Source organism: Uloborus diversus, chromosome 1 (assembly GCF_026930045.1).
Source record: "Uloborus diversus isolate 005 chromosome 1, Udiv.v.3.1, whole genome shotgun sequence".
Lineage (NCBI taxonomy): Eukaryota > Metazoa > Arthropoda > Arachnida > Araneae > Uloboridae > Uloborus > Uloborus diversus.
In genome coordinates this window covers 111,099,598-111,119,664 of record NC_072731.1, presented here as the reverse complement: position 1 = coordinate 111,119,664, position 20,067 = coordinate 111,099,598, and the positions used below count along the sequence as shown (strand labels likewise).

The 20,067-nt window shown below is 36.1% G+C and overlaps 1 protein-coding gene across 1 annotated transcript in view; it reads left to right on the top strand.

Moving 5' to 3' along the window:
• The window catches only part of LOC129231363 (catalase-like), an 83,937-nt gene that overhangs the window by 37,390 nt on the left and 26,480 nt on the right, over nt 1-20,067 (top strand). Inside the window, exons 6-8 of the mRNA XM_054865662.1 lie at nt 1-183; nt 2,730-2,921; nt 3,440-3,592. Of these exons, the coding sequence (XP_054721637.1) occupies nt 1-183; nt 2,730-2,921; nt 3,440-3,592 (528 nt within the window). The remainder of the gene's footprint in view (nt 184-2,729; nt 2,922-3,439; nt 3,593-20,067) is intronic.

The window sequence follows — 20,067 nt, the reverse complement described above, 5'->3', positions numbered from 1 at the left end:
TCATTGACAGAATCATTTTGGGACTTCGTATCACTGCGGCCAGAAAATTTGGGGACTGTGGTGTTTTTGTTCAGTGATAGAGGAATACCACAAAGCTACAGGCATATGCACGGTTTTGGAATAAACACATTTAAATTGGTGAACGCTACAGGAACACCAGTTTACTGCAGATTTTCCTACTTGGTAAGTTGGTTCAACAACTAATTTTTACTTACATCATTTTTATGTAACTGTTGGCATAGATGCTTTCGGATAGAAATAAATTACTTTGTTATCTCTTGTACTGGTAGTTTGTGAAAAACTAACACTTTTATTATGAGCTTAAAGTGGCTAGCATTATCGCTCCTGTGAACAACACCTAATTACCTTCTCACTAGGGGGAAGCAGGTTTGATAAAAATTCTTTAAGATAAAAACAATAACTAAAAAAGCGAATAAAACATATTTTGAACAGGAGGAATAAGTGAAGAATGACACAACGAGGGCCACAGCGAAATAGCAGCTGTGGAAGATGGAGAAAGTTTCGTGGTGAGTTACGAGGACGCGAGAATGTTAAATTTAACAAGAATTTTACTAATGCAAGCAAAAGACCATAGCCTGTACAGGACGGCTTTTAAAATACCTAATAAAATTATCTTTAAAGTGAAATAATGCAAGAATCGTTACTGATAGAACTTTAAAACTTTTTTCATTGAAATAAACATCTAAAAGAAAACTAAAAAAGGTATGTTTTCAAAATGAGAACCTTCAGAGGCGATGCAGTGGCGCAACCTAGTTACGAAGTCATTAGTAACTCGTTCAAGTGTTTCTCTTTTAACACTTCTAAATGAGTTCGTTATGGATTTTTTGAGGCTAATAAGGCCAGTCGGTTGTTCTTGTTCACTAAGTCTTTCATGTGACCCTCAAATATAGAAGTCACACGGGCTCATATCCGGTGAATGCGGTGGATGCAATGCACTAAGATGGTTGCTCGGGTATTGGTAAGCAATAACCCTGGTTCCAAACACACTGTTAGTGGTGCAAAGCACTCTAGAAGGCAAAAAAAAGAAAATTTTTAACAATGAATAACACTGTATTCGGTTGAATATGCAAGTTATGGAGAGAATCCGTCAGAGGTGACCGCACCTCATGCTAAAGGTGGCCACACACGATACAAGTCTCACTTTCATAATGAAGTTCAGTCCACACTAGACTGTTGGCAATAACTCTTGCCAATGAATGACATTTGAATTTTTTCTTTGCACACATTATTGTCATAGAACAAGTTATATTCATACCAAATTTCATTTATTTTTGTCCAGTGTTTCTCGAGATATTTAGGAAAATACCTTCCATCTCTTAATTTTGTCCACCAGTGTACTATAATCTGCAGGTTTCTGTAGAGGTCACTATCATACAAGTCAGCTAGCAATTACATTCTTATCATATATGCATAGTAGGCTTAGTATGGTAGGAATTAACCAGTGAGTGAAACATTTATATATGCATAAATCACATCCAATAAGCATCCAAATGTAAAATTAAGGAATCAAACCAATGCAAGATGTTGTCGAAAAGGTAAAACTATGATATCATCAGATAGTTTTGATAGTTGTCATCAGATAGTCATCAAAAGGATATTTCTACAGTTCAGATCGAGACCAAACTCATTTAGTTCCAGCTAGAGATAACAAAATGATTCAGCCAAATAATTTTATTCTTGTAGAATTTACAGCAAAGGAGAAAACATTGTATGTTTGTATGTTGGAATGAGAAAGTTCATAGTTATCATGCTTCAATTGATATGAAATTCAATTTATGTGCCGCAGCTAAAATCTTCGAGCCGGGACCCGAAGGCGGCTAATAAATATGTACAGAGTATCCCCTTTTAATTTGCAAGACCTCTGTTTTAGCAATTGTTAGTCTTAGATGGTTACGCTTAGATGCATCCTTCCAATTGCGAAACAGATCAAAATACGGCACAGAGTTGAGATATTGAAAGTGTGAAGGAAATAGAAAATTAGTGAAAAAATACGACTTGTAGCTTTTTAAGAGAACCCTAGGTCCCCTAATTTATATTTAGGGCAATAATCTACATTGAAAAATTATCCTAACACAAAAAGTTTGAAACATTTGTGACAAAAACTCAAAAAGATATTGGAGTTCGAAATTTTAATGGATAGTGCAGAAGATGAGATAGGAACTTATCCCCCAATCAGAAGAATGACAGGTTGTTGGAGTAAATATACATGCATGTAATTGTACTTTTCATTACTGATAAAAAAAATAAATGCAAATATTATGCTAGGATACGCACTACAAAAACTCTTGCAATTTGAAAAAACACACTATATGCACTCTAATTTTTAACCGTTGTTTGCCGCTACATTTCACTCAAAAGGTGTTATTGATTGCGAGTGTGAAGTGGTGTAAGTCACAAAACGCTGCGTTTAATATCTTGGTGGATTTGGTTGTACAGATGTTGAAAATTTTTGTGTTCGAATTGTTTTTTCGTGCTTTTGATTTCTTAAATGTAAGTTAGTTTGTATAAAAAGTTAGATTTCGTATTTTTTCACAAAATTTCTTTTTCGCTTCCTTTACTACTCATCTTATTCTTACCATTTTTGCAATTGAAAGTATGCATCTAGGACTAACGGTTGCGGAAATAGAGGTCTTGCAGGGAAAACGGGGACACGCAGTACGTTATTTCATGTATGTATATGTACATATTTATTCATTCATTTATTTTAGACTGACCAAGGAATTCGAAATCTGACCGCGGAGGAAGCACAGGAATTAGCTGGAATGGATCCGGATGCACACGGGAGGGACCTCTTCCAGGCAATAGAGCAAAAGAACTTCCCGTCCTGGACTTTCTACATACAAGTCATGACGACTGAAGAAGCCAGACGTGTGTCCTTCAACCCATTCGATTCGACAAGGGTACACTGCATTAAATAATGAAAGAGGCTCAAGAAACTTCCCTTTTTACGCTTAAATATGTGACATTTTAAAACATGCTCTTAAAGTTTGTTTCTTGTTAAAATCATGGGGAAAATACTATAAATATCGTATTTTTACTTAAGTAGGAAATATGATTTAAAAACTATTTGACATTATTGCGCTTTAACTTCACCTAAAGCAACTGTAAAAAAGAACTTCCAATTCAAGTAGTAAAATTTTAAGCCCTGGGGGAAAAAACGTAAATGCAGCAAATGCTGAGAAAATCAATCTATACTTTAGGCTGCAATTTACAGTTGAAATTGACTGTATAAGAGGCTAAACTTCGAGACACCTTATTCATACAATGAACACAAAAATAGAAAAAACTTCAAGTGGTGTGTTTATGATTAAAAAATTTAAAACATGCTGTTCATTTTCTTTCATATGTGAGGGGTTGCAAATGTTTGATTTTTGATACAAATATCTTCGTTTCTAAATTAACTTAATTGATGTTTCAGGAATGGCCAGAGGATGCATTCCCATTTATTCGCGTCGGGAAGTTGGTCTTAAACAGAAACCCGACAGACCATTTCTCTCAGGTGGAACAACTGGCACTATGCCCGGCGAACTTAGTTCCAGGAATTGAAGCAAGTCCGGACAAAATCCTGCAGGTGGGTTTTCCTCTTGGTTCAAATCAGCAAGTCAGCGAAGTTCTGAGAGCCATTCATATTGTTCTATCATATAAATTAAGGAAAACTGAAGACAGCCTCAGTCCGTTTACCGGCAAAAATAAATCTCTTAACCCCATGAAGCATTCACTTGGTTGAGTCCTTTTTCCCAAATGATTGACACTGGCTTTAGCAGAATCCACCTGGTTTCAGCTTGGCTTATCTCAGTAGTTATACGGGTGTTCCGTTTTAACCTGCAAGACCTTTATTTTCGCAACCTCTATTCCTAAATGTTCCTAAATGTTCCACTTTCAAAAATGTTCAAAATCAGATGCAGAGTTAAGATATTGAAAGTTTGAAGCAAAAATAAAAATGAGTCAAAAAATACAAAATTTAACTTTTTATACGGGCCCTAGGTCCCCTAACTAATAGTTGGAGAAATAATCTCTATTGAAAACTATTACTGACACCAAAAGCTTGACATTTGTGCGACAAAAACTCAATAAGATATTCCAGTTCAAAGTTTTAAGGGACCATACTGAAGATGAGGTTGGAACTTATCGCCCTTTCAGAAGAATGACAGGTCGTCAAAGTAAGAAAAACAAGGTATTTATATTTTTCATTGCTATTCAAAAATGAATGCAAATGTTATGCCGAGATACGCAAAAACCCACTACAAAACCTCGAACAATTTGAAAAACCACTCTATGCATACATAATTTTCAACACTTGTTAACTGCTATATTTTCCCCCCAAAAGATATTATTGACGGAGAGTGAAAAGTGGTGCAAGTCACAAAACGCTGTGTTTCATACCTCGGTGATTATTGGTCATACAAATTTCGAACTTTTTGTGTTGGAGTTATTTTTCAATAGAGATTATTTCTCTAAATATTAGTTGGAGGACCTGGGATCCGTATAATAAGTTGATTTTTTTTTTTAAATTTTTTGACTTATTTTTATTTTTGCTTTAAACTTTCAACATCTTAACTTTGCATATGATTTTGAATATTTTTGCTATTGGAAGCATGTATCTAGGACTAACGGTTGCGAAAATAAAAGTCTTGCAGGTTAAAACAGAAACCCTATGTTCCCGCGCCTAAAAATTTTAAGAGATCAAGTTTTCAAATTTTACGCTGCTGCAATACGATTTATGAGTATTTTAGTTATACAAGACTACATTACACTCTAGCGTCCATGTAAGGGAGACTGGGGATACTTGATCCCCACTTTAGTTTTCAACTTTTTTCTCTGCTGCAAATTATCAGTTTAAAAAAAAAGTACGTGAACAAAGGTAATTTTTTCCTCTATCTGACAGTATTTTTTTAGTTGAAATGCAACAGATAGTTTTGGTAAAATATCTTTTTTCAAAAATTTCATAAAGGGAGCATGTATCCCACACATCAAGGGATACATGATCCCTTCATGGGGGATACTTGATCCCACTGAGAAAACACATAGACTTTTCATTAGATTGGCAATTTATTTATGAATTTTAGTATTCTACGTAATGTTTCTAAAAAAAACCCCACAATTTCTAATTGTCTTTATTAAATTATATTAATGTGAATACAAAATAACATAAATTCAAATTTAGCTAGACATTTGCGAAAAAAATGTACACAACTTTCATGAACTTGTGATGCTTTTGATCAGTTACTTATCATACAATACAATAAGTGAAAAAAAAAAACTATATTTTATAAATAAAACTAATAATTTTTTTAAAGTAGCTTAATGAAGCTAAAATTTCAACAAATAAAAAATAATACGATGACAAGCACGAAAATCATCTTATTTGCTTCTTGTCCTGCAATAATAAATGTAGAGTTTCGTCATTTGAATTAATTTTTAAAAAGAGGGAAAAATGTAAGTATTAGTGTACTCATAAAAAATAAAGCCTAGCTCATATGTTTTCAAAACTTGAAAAGTCAAATGCAAACAATTCGTTTGTTCTAGTTCTTAAAGTTCCGCTCAACCCAACTGGATGTGTGCAGCTTAACACATTTTGTCGATTTTTCAGGAAAACTATTGTCCGTTTTTCACTAGTTGAGACTTCGCCACGCCCCCAACACGTGGTATCGGAAGATTCTATATCCGTCATTTGGGGATGAGGCTTCAGACCAACACTGAGAAAGGTTGCAATTGGCCATCGTTATCGCGCTGTAAGAAGACGAGTGCTCTATAATTTTCTAAGAAATTACCTCCCACCTTCTTTCCCGAAAAAAAAAAAGGTGTGCTACTAAGACAATTGTTCGACTTTAAAGTATTTTAAGATTTGCAGTGTATTTCTATACGTTTTGGGTTAATTTATCATTGATTTTGCGAAGGAAATCCTAAACTTTCTGTCTTTCACGCTAAGTAAACATTTTCTGAAAACACGGTGAACGCAGGTGAAATTGGAAGGAAAATTTTTCCTTCTATTCTGCTGAAACTTTCACAGCTCTCAAACGTGGGTTTTTCATAGGTATTCTAATTATAAATCTCTAATCGCATATTGTTAACTTTGCTGGTCAACCATTTCTCACCTTATTTTCGATCCGATTTTCTTCTTTAAAGCGTTTATTAAATATTACACAGTGCTTAGGGATAAATGAACTACTTTTGCAATATTTCGAACTGTTTTACTTCGAATATAATGAAGAATAAATGCGTTTTCGAATTGTGTTTGTTGTTACTTTGCGAATACGAGTCATTTTTAAAATAATACGTAGATTTGTAAAGTGAACAAGCAAAAATTAATGCCAAAAGATTTTTTAACTATCACCGCATTGAAAAAATAACAAAAAAAAAAAAGAAAGAAAGAAAACGACAGACGATAACCTTAATTTCAAATTTTTCTGAAAATATTTCTCTGTCACCTCATTTTTGGCCCATTTCAAACAGTCAATATTTTGTAAAAAAAAAATGTTGAATTGATGTAATCATGTAGAGACAGTATGAAAAAGTATTGAACTACTATTTCGATTCCTAGGCACTTCATTTTTAACCATACACATTTAAAGCCTACGAACAATTTTGGAAGCCTCGGTAGGTAAGTTGCACTCTGTGTGACACTTTTCAATACTTTAGTACTTTTTTTTTTCCCCAATATGGCTTTTATTCTTCAGAAATGAAAAAAGGAACAAAACAAAAATTAAAGCTTTTCACATGCCAATATGGTTATCTACAGAATAATTGAATAAGTGCCTGAAACAACGTTTTATGTTACTGTTTTAACCTATTTATTTTTGTAAATACGAAAAAATATACATGCTTTTTTTATTCAAGTTTTTTCGATTACTCTAAAAGTAATTCAGTTCTTCCAGTACTTTTACGGAACAGCGTTACGTGTGGGGATCATAAAATAGGCAAAAGTTTGTTGCCCGTATTCTAATACAGATCCGAACAAGGACGGACACAAGGGAGGGGCGATGGGGCGACCGCCCCTTCCTTGAGTCGAGAGGCAGAACTCTTCCACGGCATGTCTTTGATACTGAAGTTGAAAATTGTTTTAGCCTATCTTCAATAGTTTGACGAAGCTCTTGCTGTCTGGAAAATGAAAGTGTAGCACATATCTTATTCTTAACACATTACTGATAGAGATCTGAACTTTGTATAGGAAGTATTTCAAAGTTCCAAAAACTCAATTTTAGAAGATTTTAGATGATATTAAATAGGGTTGTAGGGTTCAAGGGCTCTTCTCAGGAAAGTTTGAAAAATTGAAGTCCCCCCCCCCCCAAAAAAAAAGAGGAACTTTAATGGGACACCTTTGATGGCGTTAAGGTAAGGGATGGGGTTTGGTACACTCCTCCGCAATTTTGTAGAAAAGGAAGTCCCTCCCCTTCCCAAAATAACTGAAATGAGACGATCTTTCATGGTGTTTGGAAAGGGGGGGGTCGGAGGTTTGCGAATTTATAAAAGGGTAAGGGTGTGAAATCAATCGCCCCCTCCTTGAATAGTTTCTGGATCCGTCCTTGGCTCTGAATGTAAAATGCGTTATTTTTATCAAGAAACGTTGCTATAGTCAATCTATTCAGTTGTTCAACATATCCCACACTGGCAAGGAAACTGACTCAACCACAAGAAAAAAAAAAAAAAAAAACAGCAATGGAGAAAATTAAGGTTTGACGCAATAGTAATTTTAAGTGATTTAGTCTCAAACATTACAATATGCGCAGTCAACTAATTATGTGATGTTTATTAATTAGTTTTTGAAGTATAGATACATAATGCATACTTTAAGCTCGAAAAATATTCTTCCAAATTATGAAATTTTAATGATGTGTCATTATTGATGAAATCGTTTCTACGCCCCCCCCCCCCCCCCGCACCATTTAGGTGAGCTAACTTTGCGGTTTTTGTGTCGAGAAAAAGCACTAAATTTAGATTTTAAATCAATAGCTGGTACGGTTTTCCCAGATTTTGAATTGTGTCACTTTCCTTGCCGGAATGCGATATGATTCTTTATTAAAAACATACATGATCATAAACAAATTGTGACTAGAGCTATCCAGGAAGGAGGGGGGGAGCCGGTCTTTTTCCTTAAAACAATTGTTACTGCGATTTTGGTGACTTAGAGCAAACCTAAGGAGTCGTTCACAAATGATGTCACGCTTGAAAGGGGTAGGGAGAGAGGGTTCGGGGTTCGTGAACTTCGGACAGTTAGTCTCAAGGGGGAAGGAGGGGATTATAAGAAATATGACTTCACATATTTTGGTCCAAATAAAAGCGTTCGTTATAGCAATATGTTCATCGAACATTGCGTGAGATGTGACGAGGGGAGAGGCTAAGGTGAAGTGTAACGTCCTTTATGGACAATCCGTGTTTACGTTAGGTTACTGTGTACTGAAGTGTTATAACTAACTTCGTTTCTGCCACCCCCCCCCCCAGAAACGAAGTTGGTTACCTCCCTCCCCCGCCTTGAAAATACTCGCCCTGGGGGTAGTCGTCATCTCTTAAGCCGGACCCAACCGATGAACCTATAATTTTAAAACAGTATTCAAACCAAAGACACTTTTTATAACGCATCGCAAATTATTACATATTTCTAAACATTAATATTCATGCAATACTTAAGCCTTGATTTTAATAGTCAATTGCTTTAAATATTTCAGATTGATTTTTTATTGTTTTCTCATTCAGTCCCCGCCTTTGGTTCAATCAAGTTTTTTTTTTTGGGGGGGGGGGGAGGGGGGGCAACTTTTGTTCGAATAATGTTTTCATCATTTTTCAAAAATAACTGCTACTGTAGATCTACTGACTGTATATCCACTCTATATGATCTGAAATTTTGAACAATCCATACAGGTGCATCAAAAAGACCCAACCCGTAAGAGCTACTGAGTCACCCCACCCCCCCTCAAGAAAAGGGAGAGGGAGATGGAGAGAGATATTAAGTCTTCAAAACGAACGCAACCCTTAGGCATTTCAATGCCACAGTCTGTGTGGCAATGAAGTTTTCCTGTCCCCCCCCCCTTTTTTTTCATCAGCGCACTTGCAATTTCGAATATAGGACGTTAGTATTTAAAAGGATATCGTTCAAAATTCAGAAAGCCTATCCTTAATAGAAATGTTTCATTCGGAAAACAAAATACCTTACTTTTTTTTTTGTAAATACAATATTTTTGTTCTGAAATTTTCAGTTTAAAAAGTATAGATTCCCCGTAGACGACAATTACGCGAAGCTAGAAACGAAAGGAAAGAACACAAAGACATTTTTACAAATTTAAATGCCCGCCAAATTTAGGGTTGTCTCAATTGAAAGCGGTAGCGATCACCCCCGCGCTAAACTTAGCTTTGCTTTCGGGAAGGCGTTCCGAAGTCTCTTCTCCACATGAACGCACAATAGATTGATTGAACCTTGTTGAATGTAATCGCTTTCTCCATTGGTTTAAAAGAAAGAACTGTGCTTACATCTTATTGGAAGAGACATTTGCAGCTTTCCACGGAGTTCGCAAAATCTCTTCTTTAATCCACCATCGGACTTTGGAGAAAGCTTATTGCTATTTAAGAAACATCATTGGATGCTGAAAATCTGCCCTCTATTCTATTTAAAGAGCCGCAGTCTGTTTATCAGGGCATCTTCACTACTTTCTCTATGTTTTGCTGTATGTGTGTCCCCATGTTTCGTATTAAACGTATTTGTTTATGTTCAGCTGTCTGAATCTCTGCTTTGCACAACCTTTCAACAGCAGAGCGTGGTTAGTTCTAAGTTTTTCCCAGCTACTAAATCACTGCAGTAGCGGAGTAACATGGGGGACGAGATAAAATATTCCGTTGAGCCTTTTGACGGAAGGAATTTCTCTCTGTGGAGCAGGAGAATGGAAGCGGTTTTCGCAGCAAAGAATTTAGAGATGTTTTTGGAACGTGAAGCGGATTCTTCGAAAGCTAATGAACTTATAGCGAGTAAGAAGGCATATGCCTTGATGTTATCATTTCTTAGTGATAAAGTTTTGGTTTCGCTTTCGGAAGAAAAGACTTGTGCTGAAGTAATTGCAAAATTAAAATCGATCTATGTTCGAGAAGGAGCGGTCAGTCAGATATTGGTTAGAAAGAGACTTTCAACTTTGAAAATGAAAAAGGACTCATCCATGCAGGAGCATATTGATGAAGTGAACAGGCTCGTTACCCAACTAAAATCGTGTGGCGTGAAAGTGAGTGACATGGACAGTATTGTCTATCTTTTGATGTCTCTTCCAGCAGAGTATGACGCATCGAAATCTGCAATAGAAAATCAGCCTTCGGAGAACTTGACTTTAGAGTTTGTATGCGGTCGTCTTCTGGATGCTGAAGCGCTAATGAGAGATCGTCGAGTCTCGGAGCCCAAATCTTGGAAAACAGAGTCATCAAATGGTGCAGCCTTTTCTACAAATTATCGGGTAGTGTGTAACAAGTGTCGCAAAACAGGGCACATTGCGAAATTTTGTAGAAGTAACATAATTTGCTACCAGTGCGGAAGAAAAGGACATTTTAAGAGGAATTGCACAGTCCAGACAGAAAAAAATACATCATCAAAGGATGGAGCAGTTGCAGTGACTTTCGTTGTTGGCGAAGTAGAACATCGGTCATTTATAGTAGATAGCGGATCTACAGCTCATATGTGTGCACATCGGGAATGGTTTGAGGAGTTAAAACCATCCTCAGGAACTGTGTCATGCGCTGCAAAAGCCAGTGAACTGGAAGTAAAAGGAATAGGAACTATTCGCGGTGTATTAGGTGACGGTGTGCAAGAGATCCTACTCAAAGATGTGTTATATGTTCCAGAACTAAATGGAAATCTCATTTCAATGAAACAGATACAAAAAGCTGGATACACTGTGAGCTTCAAAAATGACGAAGCAGTTATTGAAAAGGGAAGTACAAATTTCGTTTTGTGCAAGCTGAATTCAAAAGGTCAATATGCAAGTGATTTTGTTCCCTTCATTTCAAATTCCTTTGTTGCAGAAAAAGATGGAGGTGAACTGTGGCATCGCAGGTTAGGACACTCCGGAAACCATGTTCTGAGCAAACTAGGATTACCAACAAGTGACAAATTTTGTGAAAACTGTGTGTTAGCGAAGCAGTTCGCGAACCCTATAGGAATAGGAAACCGAAGAAGAGAAAAAGCTCCCATGATGACAATCCATTCTGACCTATGCGGTCCGGTCAACCCACCAACTCAAGCGGGTGAAAGGTATGTGTTAACATTAGTTGATGATTATTCTCGTTTTTGTGAAGTTCGTCTTCTTAAAAAGAAAAGTGATGTTCCCGTGGAAATCAAAAAGTTTCTCAAATTGAATGAAAGCGTTCGAAAAATTCGTTGTGATAATGCCCAGGAATATGTTTCAGGTGAACTTAAAGTGATAGCAAATAAACTTGGAGTTACGATAGATCCCTGCCCCCCTTATACTCACGAATTGAACGGAATTTCAGAGCGGATGAACAGATCACTTTTTGATAAAGCCCGTGCACTTTTATATGATGCAAATTTACCTAAGAACTGTTGGGGATATGCTATTCAAGTTGCAGTATATATTCATAACAGAATCCCTAGTTCAAGCATAAATGATATGTCACCCTTTGAACTAAAATATTCCCAGAAACCGGATTTAAATCAAATTAAATTATTTGGTTGTGATGCTTATGCCAAAATTCCTGATACTCGCAGACAAAAATTAGATCCGAAATCTAAACGAATGATCTTTATTGGATATTCTAGCATGGGATATCGATTAATGGATCCTGATACGCACAGAGTTACTGTGTCACGTAATGTTCGCTTCAATGAAAATAAAGTATATGTGCAAGATAGAAGTAATTCAGCAGACGGGCTCCCGAAAGGAGAAGAAAAAGACGAGGAAAAACACAGCACCGAAGTAAATAAAGAATTAGGAAAAAACGAAACCAATGTAGAGCAAGAAGTTCCGGCAGATACACCCCGACGATCAGGAAGAAAAAGTAAAATGCCAGAGCGATTTGAAGCAATGTACACGTCAGAAGAGACGTTGACCTTTTATGACATCTCAAAACTACCGGAAGAACAACAAGCCCAGTGGAAAGTCGCGATGGGGGAAGAATTGCGCTCTATCCAGATAAACAAAACTTGGGAACTGGTAGATCTCCCTGATAACGCGAACCCCATAAAGTGTAAGTGGGTGTTTAGGAAGAAAAGAGATGGAACTCTCAAAGCCAGACTTTGCGCCAGAGGAGACCAGCAGAAGGAATACGTAGAAACTTATTCGCCAGTCATTGGGATGCCTTGTTTACGATTAGTTCTTGTTTCGATTCTTCAAGAGGATTTAAAGGCTTATGTGATGGATGTGAAAACAGCTTTTCTGAATGGTGAGTTGCAAGAAATTGTTTTTATGGAACAACCGCAAGGATTCAACGATTCATCTGGCAGAGTATGCAAATTAAATAAAAGTTTATACGGATTAAAACAAGCTCCTAGACAATGGTTCTTCAGATTTTCGCAATTTATGTTGAAAATTAATTTTAAGCAGTTAAACTCGGAACCGCGTATTTTTATCAGAATTGTGAATGGAAGAAAAATAATAATTTGTTTATATGTTGATGATATTCTTATTGCTGGATCAGATGATTCGGAAATAATGATTGTGATTAAACTTCTTCAAAATGAATTTCAGATGTCCAAACTCGAACCAGCTTCTGAGTTTTTAGGAATTCGTATGGAATTTACTTCTACTAAATTAGTGCTAGATCAAAAGGAGTATATTCTTAAAATATTGAAGAGATTTAACATGAGTGAGTGCAAGCCGAGTGCAACACCTTTAGAAGCAAAGTCAACTCCAGCTGACTTTGAGGAAGGAACTATCTTCAAAGGACCTTACCGTGAACTAGTTGGATCTTTATTGTATCTTGCGATGACAACACGACCCGATATACTGTTCGCTGTGAACTGTCTCAGTCAATTGCAAGAGAATCCAACAGAATCGGCTTGGAATGGACTTAAAAGAATTCTGCGATATTTAAAAGGTACATCGGAATATAAAATTGTGTATAGTAAGTGTTGTGACTCTAATGTTGATTTATCTATGTATGTTGATTCAGATTGGGCATCAGATCCGCGTGATCGCAAATCAGTTTCAGGTTACGTTATTTTTTATAAAAAGTGTCCAATTTTATGGAGCGTGAAGAAACAAAGTTCAATAGCTGTTTCTTCTACTGAAGCTGAGGTACTTGCAGTTGGTAAGTCTTTAATAGATCTAGTGTATTATAAAAATATTGCATGTGAATTTCTTACTGTAAATAACATTGTCATATATGAAGATAATCAGTCTGCAATCAAATGTATAACTAATGAAAATAGTTCTGGTAGATTGAAACATATTGATGTTAAGTTAAAGTTTATTAGAAATATTTTAAATGTTGAAAATATATATATTGAATATGTTTCTACTGATAAACAAATTGCTGATATGTTTACAAAGGCTCTTCCAAAATTTAAATTGCATGAACTTATGTCATTGTGTTGTTTAGTAATAAGCGATTAAGGGCGGGTGTTGAATGTAATCGCTTTCTCCATTGGTTTAAAAGAAAGAACTGTGCTTACATCTTATTGGAAGAGACATTTGCAGCTTTCCACGGAGTTCGCAAAATCTCTTCTTTAATCCACCATCGGACTTTGGAGAAAGCTTATTGCTATTTAAGAAACATCATTGGATGCTGAAAATCTGCCCTCTATTCTATTTAAAGAGCCGCAGTCTGTTTATCAGGGCATCTTCACTACTTTCTCTATGTTTTGCTGTATGTGTGTCCCCATGTTTCGTATTAAACGTATTTGTTTATGTTCAGCTGTCTGAATCTCTGCTTTGCACAACCTTTCAACAAACCTATTACTTTTTCGCTTTAGAAAACGTATTTCAAACTCTAGAAATCCAACTTTGCATTCTATCCGCTAATGGGTCAATATAATGGGCTACTCACTTTTTTGTTGTAAATCTAACTATAGAAAAATCATTTATTTTTTCTTTCAAACAAAGATTTTATTTCTATTTCAACTTGTTCAAGCTCATTTGGCTGATCAGAACATAATTTATCAGTAGAGTTAGTTTATGTTTAGACATTATTGAGGTGTTATGTGGGCTGCAAGTGCGAACTGATATTTCAATTGTTTAGCATATTTACAGTAGTGCTTGTTTAAATCTATCACTCAAACTATGATAAATTTTATTATGGGTAGCATGGTTTTGAATGTTTTAAGTTAATGTCAACTAAGTAAACAACATTTATATTGTTTTCATTGTGTTTATATTGTCATTAGGATACTTGATCCCTGGGATCATGTATCCCTCTAAACGAAGGAATCAAGTATTCCTAATATGCAATTTTTACAAATATACTTGTTCTATTATTAACTATCAGTAGCAATTTACTAAAAATATGCCTCAATTATTGTCTATACTTTGGCTTTGGACGTAAGTCTCTATTCACTTTTATAACTCAATAAACAGAAATTAATAGGTTGAAACTGTGTTTGATGAGCATTTTTCCAAATAAATGTTTGTACTGTAGCTCTTAACAAATGCGAATTCAAAGCATCTGACGTGAATATCACTTTTATTAAATTAAAGCAAAAACCTATATTTTGGGAAATCAGTTGATATCGGAGTTCATAAGCTGTTAGTTTTTTCCTTGAAAAAAGATATGTGCAAGTTATTTCTGTTTTAATTGCTCAGTATTTGTATTAGGATTTCCCAAAGAGTAAAATGTAAGAGATGCCTGTACAAAGGGCTCAGTTGCAGATTTTAAACATTGAATTTTATTACCAAATCTACTGGTAGTACCGCAACCATAACATGTAATGCTGGCAAAATATTGCACATGTTTTCTCCTAGAGATTCAGCAGCTAAATGGCACCCTAGTAGATACTTCTTTGTATGAGAACCGTCGAATCACAGACCCAAACAACCAATATTCGCTAGTTGTTTCCAGTAGTAAATTGCCAAAATGAATGCATTAATATCAACACTGATGATAATAACATAAGCTATTGACTTCTTACTGCATGAAATATGTAGCAAAACATTCTAGAATGAGCTTCTAAATGATTTGATTGTAATTCAAATACTTCATAAAATAAAATACCTCGTAGTTTGAAACATTTTGTCGCATCATCGAATTGTCCAAAAATGTGCAGTTCGCAGTCTTTTTTTTTATTTGTGCACGTTTTGGAGCATTAGTGTACATAAACCTAACAAGCTGTAATACGATGCTAATATTTTTGTATTAAACCATGTTGAGATGCTACCATGAATGATTTTCGGAAAAGTTTTATATCTGTTACGTCCTGCAGTTGCTTGCTTAACATATTTTTGTTTTGGTAAGAGTCTTTTCAAAGTTGTGAAATTTCGTTTTCTTTATGGAAACCGACAATATCTTAGTTTTCATAAAAAATCGTTTTTTTTTTCGTATGTATTCAATAGAGCCTCTCCTTTTTCTTTAGCATTAAGTAAGCATTGCAGAGCAGATTCTTCAGCAAGTACAGCTCTGAAAATATTGAGAAGCTCACATTTTCCAGTGTTGAAAGGATTACAAGTTTTAAAATACTTTATGATGCTTTGAATGTCTTTTTTCTCCGTATTAATTCTTGATTGCGTGTATTCATTATGACTATTAATGTCCCTGTGGTGTCAGACTGTAGTCCAAGATATGAAGACAGAGTTGAGTGAACACTATTTTTGTATGGATACACCTCTGAATTGCTTCTTCATTTTTAGTGATACCAATTAAGGCTCCTGTCACAGCAGAAGATTGAAATTCAGATTGCTCTAATGCTAAGTCACAATCTATTGCATTGAATGTTCCTGCAGTACGTTTAACGGAATGCATTCTTCTTTTCATATCACGACCTCTGGAGGAAATTTTCTTGTAAATAAAGCGTCACTCCACGAATATAATTAGTGTGGTTCATAGGAAAAAAAAATAGGTAACATTTGTCGAGTAGTAAGTAAATGTAATTCATAATTATTGTTACGATCAGCCATAATGGAATTCAAAAGAACTTCTACCATTTCACAGTATTTGTTTAAATATTTGAATAGTTCATTTTCAGTGCTCATATAATTAAAAAATTTAGACAACTTTGAAAAAAAAAAAAACAATCATACGAGGGACGTTTTTAAAGAAAGGTCCGCTTTTAAATAAAAAAAAGAGTACAGATAGAGCAAGGAAATTTATTGCACAAAACTCTACCACCCTTACGCTATATTTCGACATTACTCTCTTGATTTTCCAAACATTTGTCATAGCGTGGTACAGATTTTTGTATACCTATTTGTAGAAAGTTGCCGCATGTGTAGTCAACCATGGGGTAACATGTTCTCTGAGCTCATTGTGCTACAGACTACCAAGGAAAGACTTTAGATGCCGAAACAAATGAAAGTTGCTGTGAGCGAGGTGAGGGCAGACCAGAGGATGTTCAAAAATGTCCCAGACAAAACCCTGTAAGAGTCCTCATGGTTGACTACACATGCGGCAACTTTGTACGAATAGGTATACAAAAACATGTACCACACTATGACAAATGCTTGGAAAATCTCGGAAGCCATTTCGAAAAGTAGCGTAAGGGTTGTAGATTTTTGTGCAATAAATTTCTTTACTCTACCTGTACTTCTTTTTTTATTTCAAAGCGGACTTTACTTTAGAAACACGCCTCGTAGATTTATGTTGATAGTATTTACTGCTCAAACCTTCCAAACATTTTCTCAAACCAAAGGAGTGATCCTTCTCTGCTGCTACTTCTCTTATTTCTTAAAGACAAATATTTAACAACTGTACATCATCGTTGGAAGCTTCATGTTCAGATATATTTATGTAATCAATAAATTCTCAAAACTGCATGCTTCTGAATGCTTTGAATGCATAAGTTTATGTGCTCTAACTCCTCTGTTATGTTGTCTGCCTTTAAGGATTGACGCTAAAGTATTAGCACCGTAAACATTGGCTTCGATAAAAATGCTATCAAGTCCACTTCCTTCTACACTGGTGTCCAAAAGTTAAGCATAATTGTTATTTATGTGAGTAATGTGAGAAATATACATCGAAATAGGGGGAAACGTGATATGCGAGTGCAACACGGTTACAAAATAAGGAAACTACTCAAAAAACGGTAATATTTACTTTTATCATCCCAAAAAAAATAGTTAAAATGAAAATTATGCATATGAGGAGTTTACTCTTTGCACAAAAAATTTTTCTTTCAAAGATGATGCTGAAGTTCAATAGTGTGTATGGCCACCTCTGACTGCCAGGCACGCTGCACAACGATTACTCATACTTTCTATGAGGTGGTGACAGAACAGTTCCAAGCATACTGGAGAGCTCTTTTTAGCTCCGGAGCGGAGCTCGGCGGGGGCAAACGAGCTGTAAGTTGTCTCCCAAGCATATCCCAGACATGCTCGATAGGGTTCAGATCAGAGGAGCTCTCAGGTCACGTCATTCGCTGGATATTTTCTGATTCGAGGAAGTCATCGACCACAGCTGTTCGGCGACATGGCGCGTTATCGTCCATGAATATGAACTGAGGACCAACAGCACCTCAAAACAAGCGAACATAAGGCTCAAGAACCTCGTCTCTGTATCTTTGACCAGTGACTGAGCCTGTTTCAAAAATATGGAGGTCGGTGCAGCCATCCAACATAATGCCCGCCCACACCATTACTCCTGCTGACGCAAAGCGATGTCTTTCTCTTACGTTTTGCGGTTGGAAACAAGTCCCCTTTTCTCTCCAGATTGTTACCTGATGAGAATCACACTGTAGAGTAAAGTGGGACTCATCACTGAGCATCACATTAGCCCACTGTTCCAGACTCCAATGCCGATGTTGCAAGCTCCAGTTTAAACGAGCGCGTTTATGCGCTGATGTGAGAGGAATGCAAACTGCTGGTCTTCTGGCATACAGACCGACATGATTGAGTCTCCTGTAAACAGTTTGCCTCGAAATTTTTATTCCTGTGACAGCACTGAGCGCCGAAGCAAGTTCTCTGGCACAGCTGTCCCTAAGACGTCGTGCAGAAATTGCCAGAAAACTATCTTGGCTTGCGGTTGTGACTCTTGGTCGACCTGGTACTTTTCTCCGCACACACCCCACCTCTTAGCCGTAGGCCTTAGGTTCCACCGCCCGGGGGGTCCGCGTAGCGGGCCCCCCGCACGGCTGGGTGCGGCGGTCGATATGGTCGACCTGGTACTGGTCGGCGTGTAACATCTCCTGTATTTGAAAACCTCTGCCACAGTCTCGAGATTACACATTGAGGCACATTAAGAATACGAGACACTTCAGTTTGTGATCGTCCAGATTCTAGCATTCCAACGATTCTTCCTTTCGCAAACATGTCCAATTGGCGTCTTTGTGCCATTATTAGTTCTGTTTCACCAGATGCAATGTTTCTTGGTACAGCAATTGCATAAAACGCGCGTGAACTCTCTAAAGCGTGCGAGCTGTTTTATCCACATTCCGAAACGCGCACCTAATTCACGCATGACACCATCGACTGTACTATTTTGCATAAACATATTGTTTCTTCTTCAACCAATGAATCTCCACGAGTAACTTAATATAATTTTACGAAAATTTACAGATTTTTCTCGCATTTTATGAATTATGCTTAACTTTTGGACACCAGTGTATATATTTTCCTAAGCGTCGTAAGAAAAAGTTTTGCAGATGAAATGTTCTAATTCTCAATATCAATAATTGGAATTCTTGACTTTTATGTTGGATATCTTTTGCTATGAGATTGATATATGGACATATCTTTTCAAATTTACTATTTCTAACGACATTTCTTTCGTTTCTTAGCAAAACATGCTTTGAATTAATGCTCAAAAGTAATAAAATCTCAGTTATATTAAGATCATACGAAAAAAAAAAAGAATTTTTAACGCTACGTGGATGCGCAATTAAAGCAAAAAAAAAAAGAACTATGCAGCGCGCTATGATTATCAGTGGGTAATATCATTACCGCGTAGAGGGGAGGGAAATGGGCCAAATGTGACCCCCGCAGCGATTGGCAAGATATATTTTTCATACATCAGATATCGTTGTGTAAATGTATCAATAATAATTGTCTAAATAAAAATCAGCAATTGCTTGTCTTGCTTGCACATATTCTATTTCAACTCGTTTTTTTTTTTTTTTTTTTCATGTTTTAATTTTAATTAGTTAGTTTTCCGAAAAATTACACTATTATTTTATTTATTTCATAAAAAACAAACCACGATTACTTCCGCCATTAGAATGAACTATAAATTACGGCAGAAGTGACCAACAAATTGACTTGTTAGTATGTACTCCATCGACTTTCTTAAACCATAAGAGGAGGGGATTAAAAACAAAAGGGAGACCAAAAATGAGCCTGGAAAGATTCATATTGTTAACATACGAGTATGAGCTTTCCGCAACTAGAATCCATTGACAGAATGCGTTCCTAATATTTTGTATATTCAAGTACCTCCAGCGCCTGCTCTAAACAGTAGTTGCTAATTTTTTTGAAGAATCCAAAAGAGTATGGCAACTAAAAGCGTACAGGTAAGCTTCTCACTCTTACTAATGGTAAGAAACTAGCAATTGTTCATCGAGCTTGCTTAAAAAACTACTAAGTTCTACTGAAATTAAAATATAAATGAATGTACCTCGCACTAGCTGAACAGTGCGTAACGTTTTGCAAAAGAATTCCAATGTTATATATGCTAAACTACGGTCACATTCACCATTTACAAAGCTTTAAAAGAAGCTTTGATTGGAATTCGTTAAGAAACGCGTTTTTTTTTTCTTTTTTTGTCTCGATGGAAATATGTTGTATTTTCTGATGAAAATAACTTTTATTTGGACACACCAGATGATTACTGGCTATTCTGGCATGATTTGCAAAACAAAACCCTTTTTTTTTTCAAACGACAATTCAGAGGCGGTTTTGTGATGAGTGTGAGCAGGTTTTGTAGCTAATGGAGGCCCCCAATTGTGTCTGTTGGAGATGCCTTGAATTCAGAATCATATGT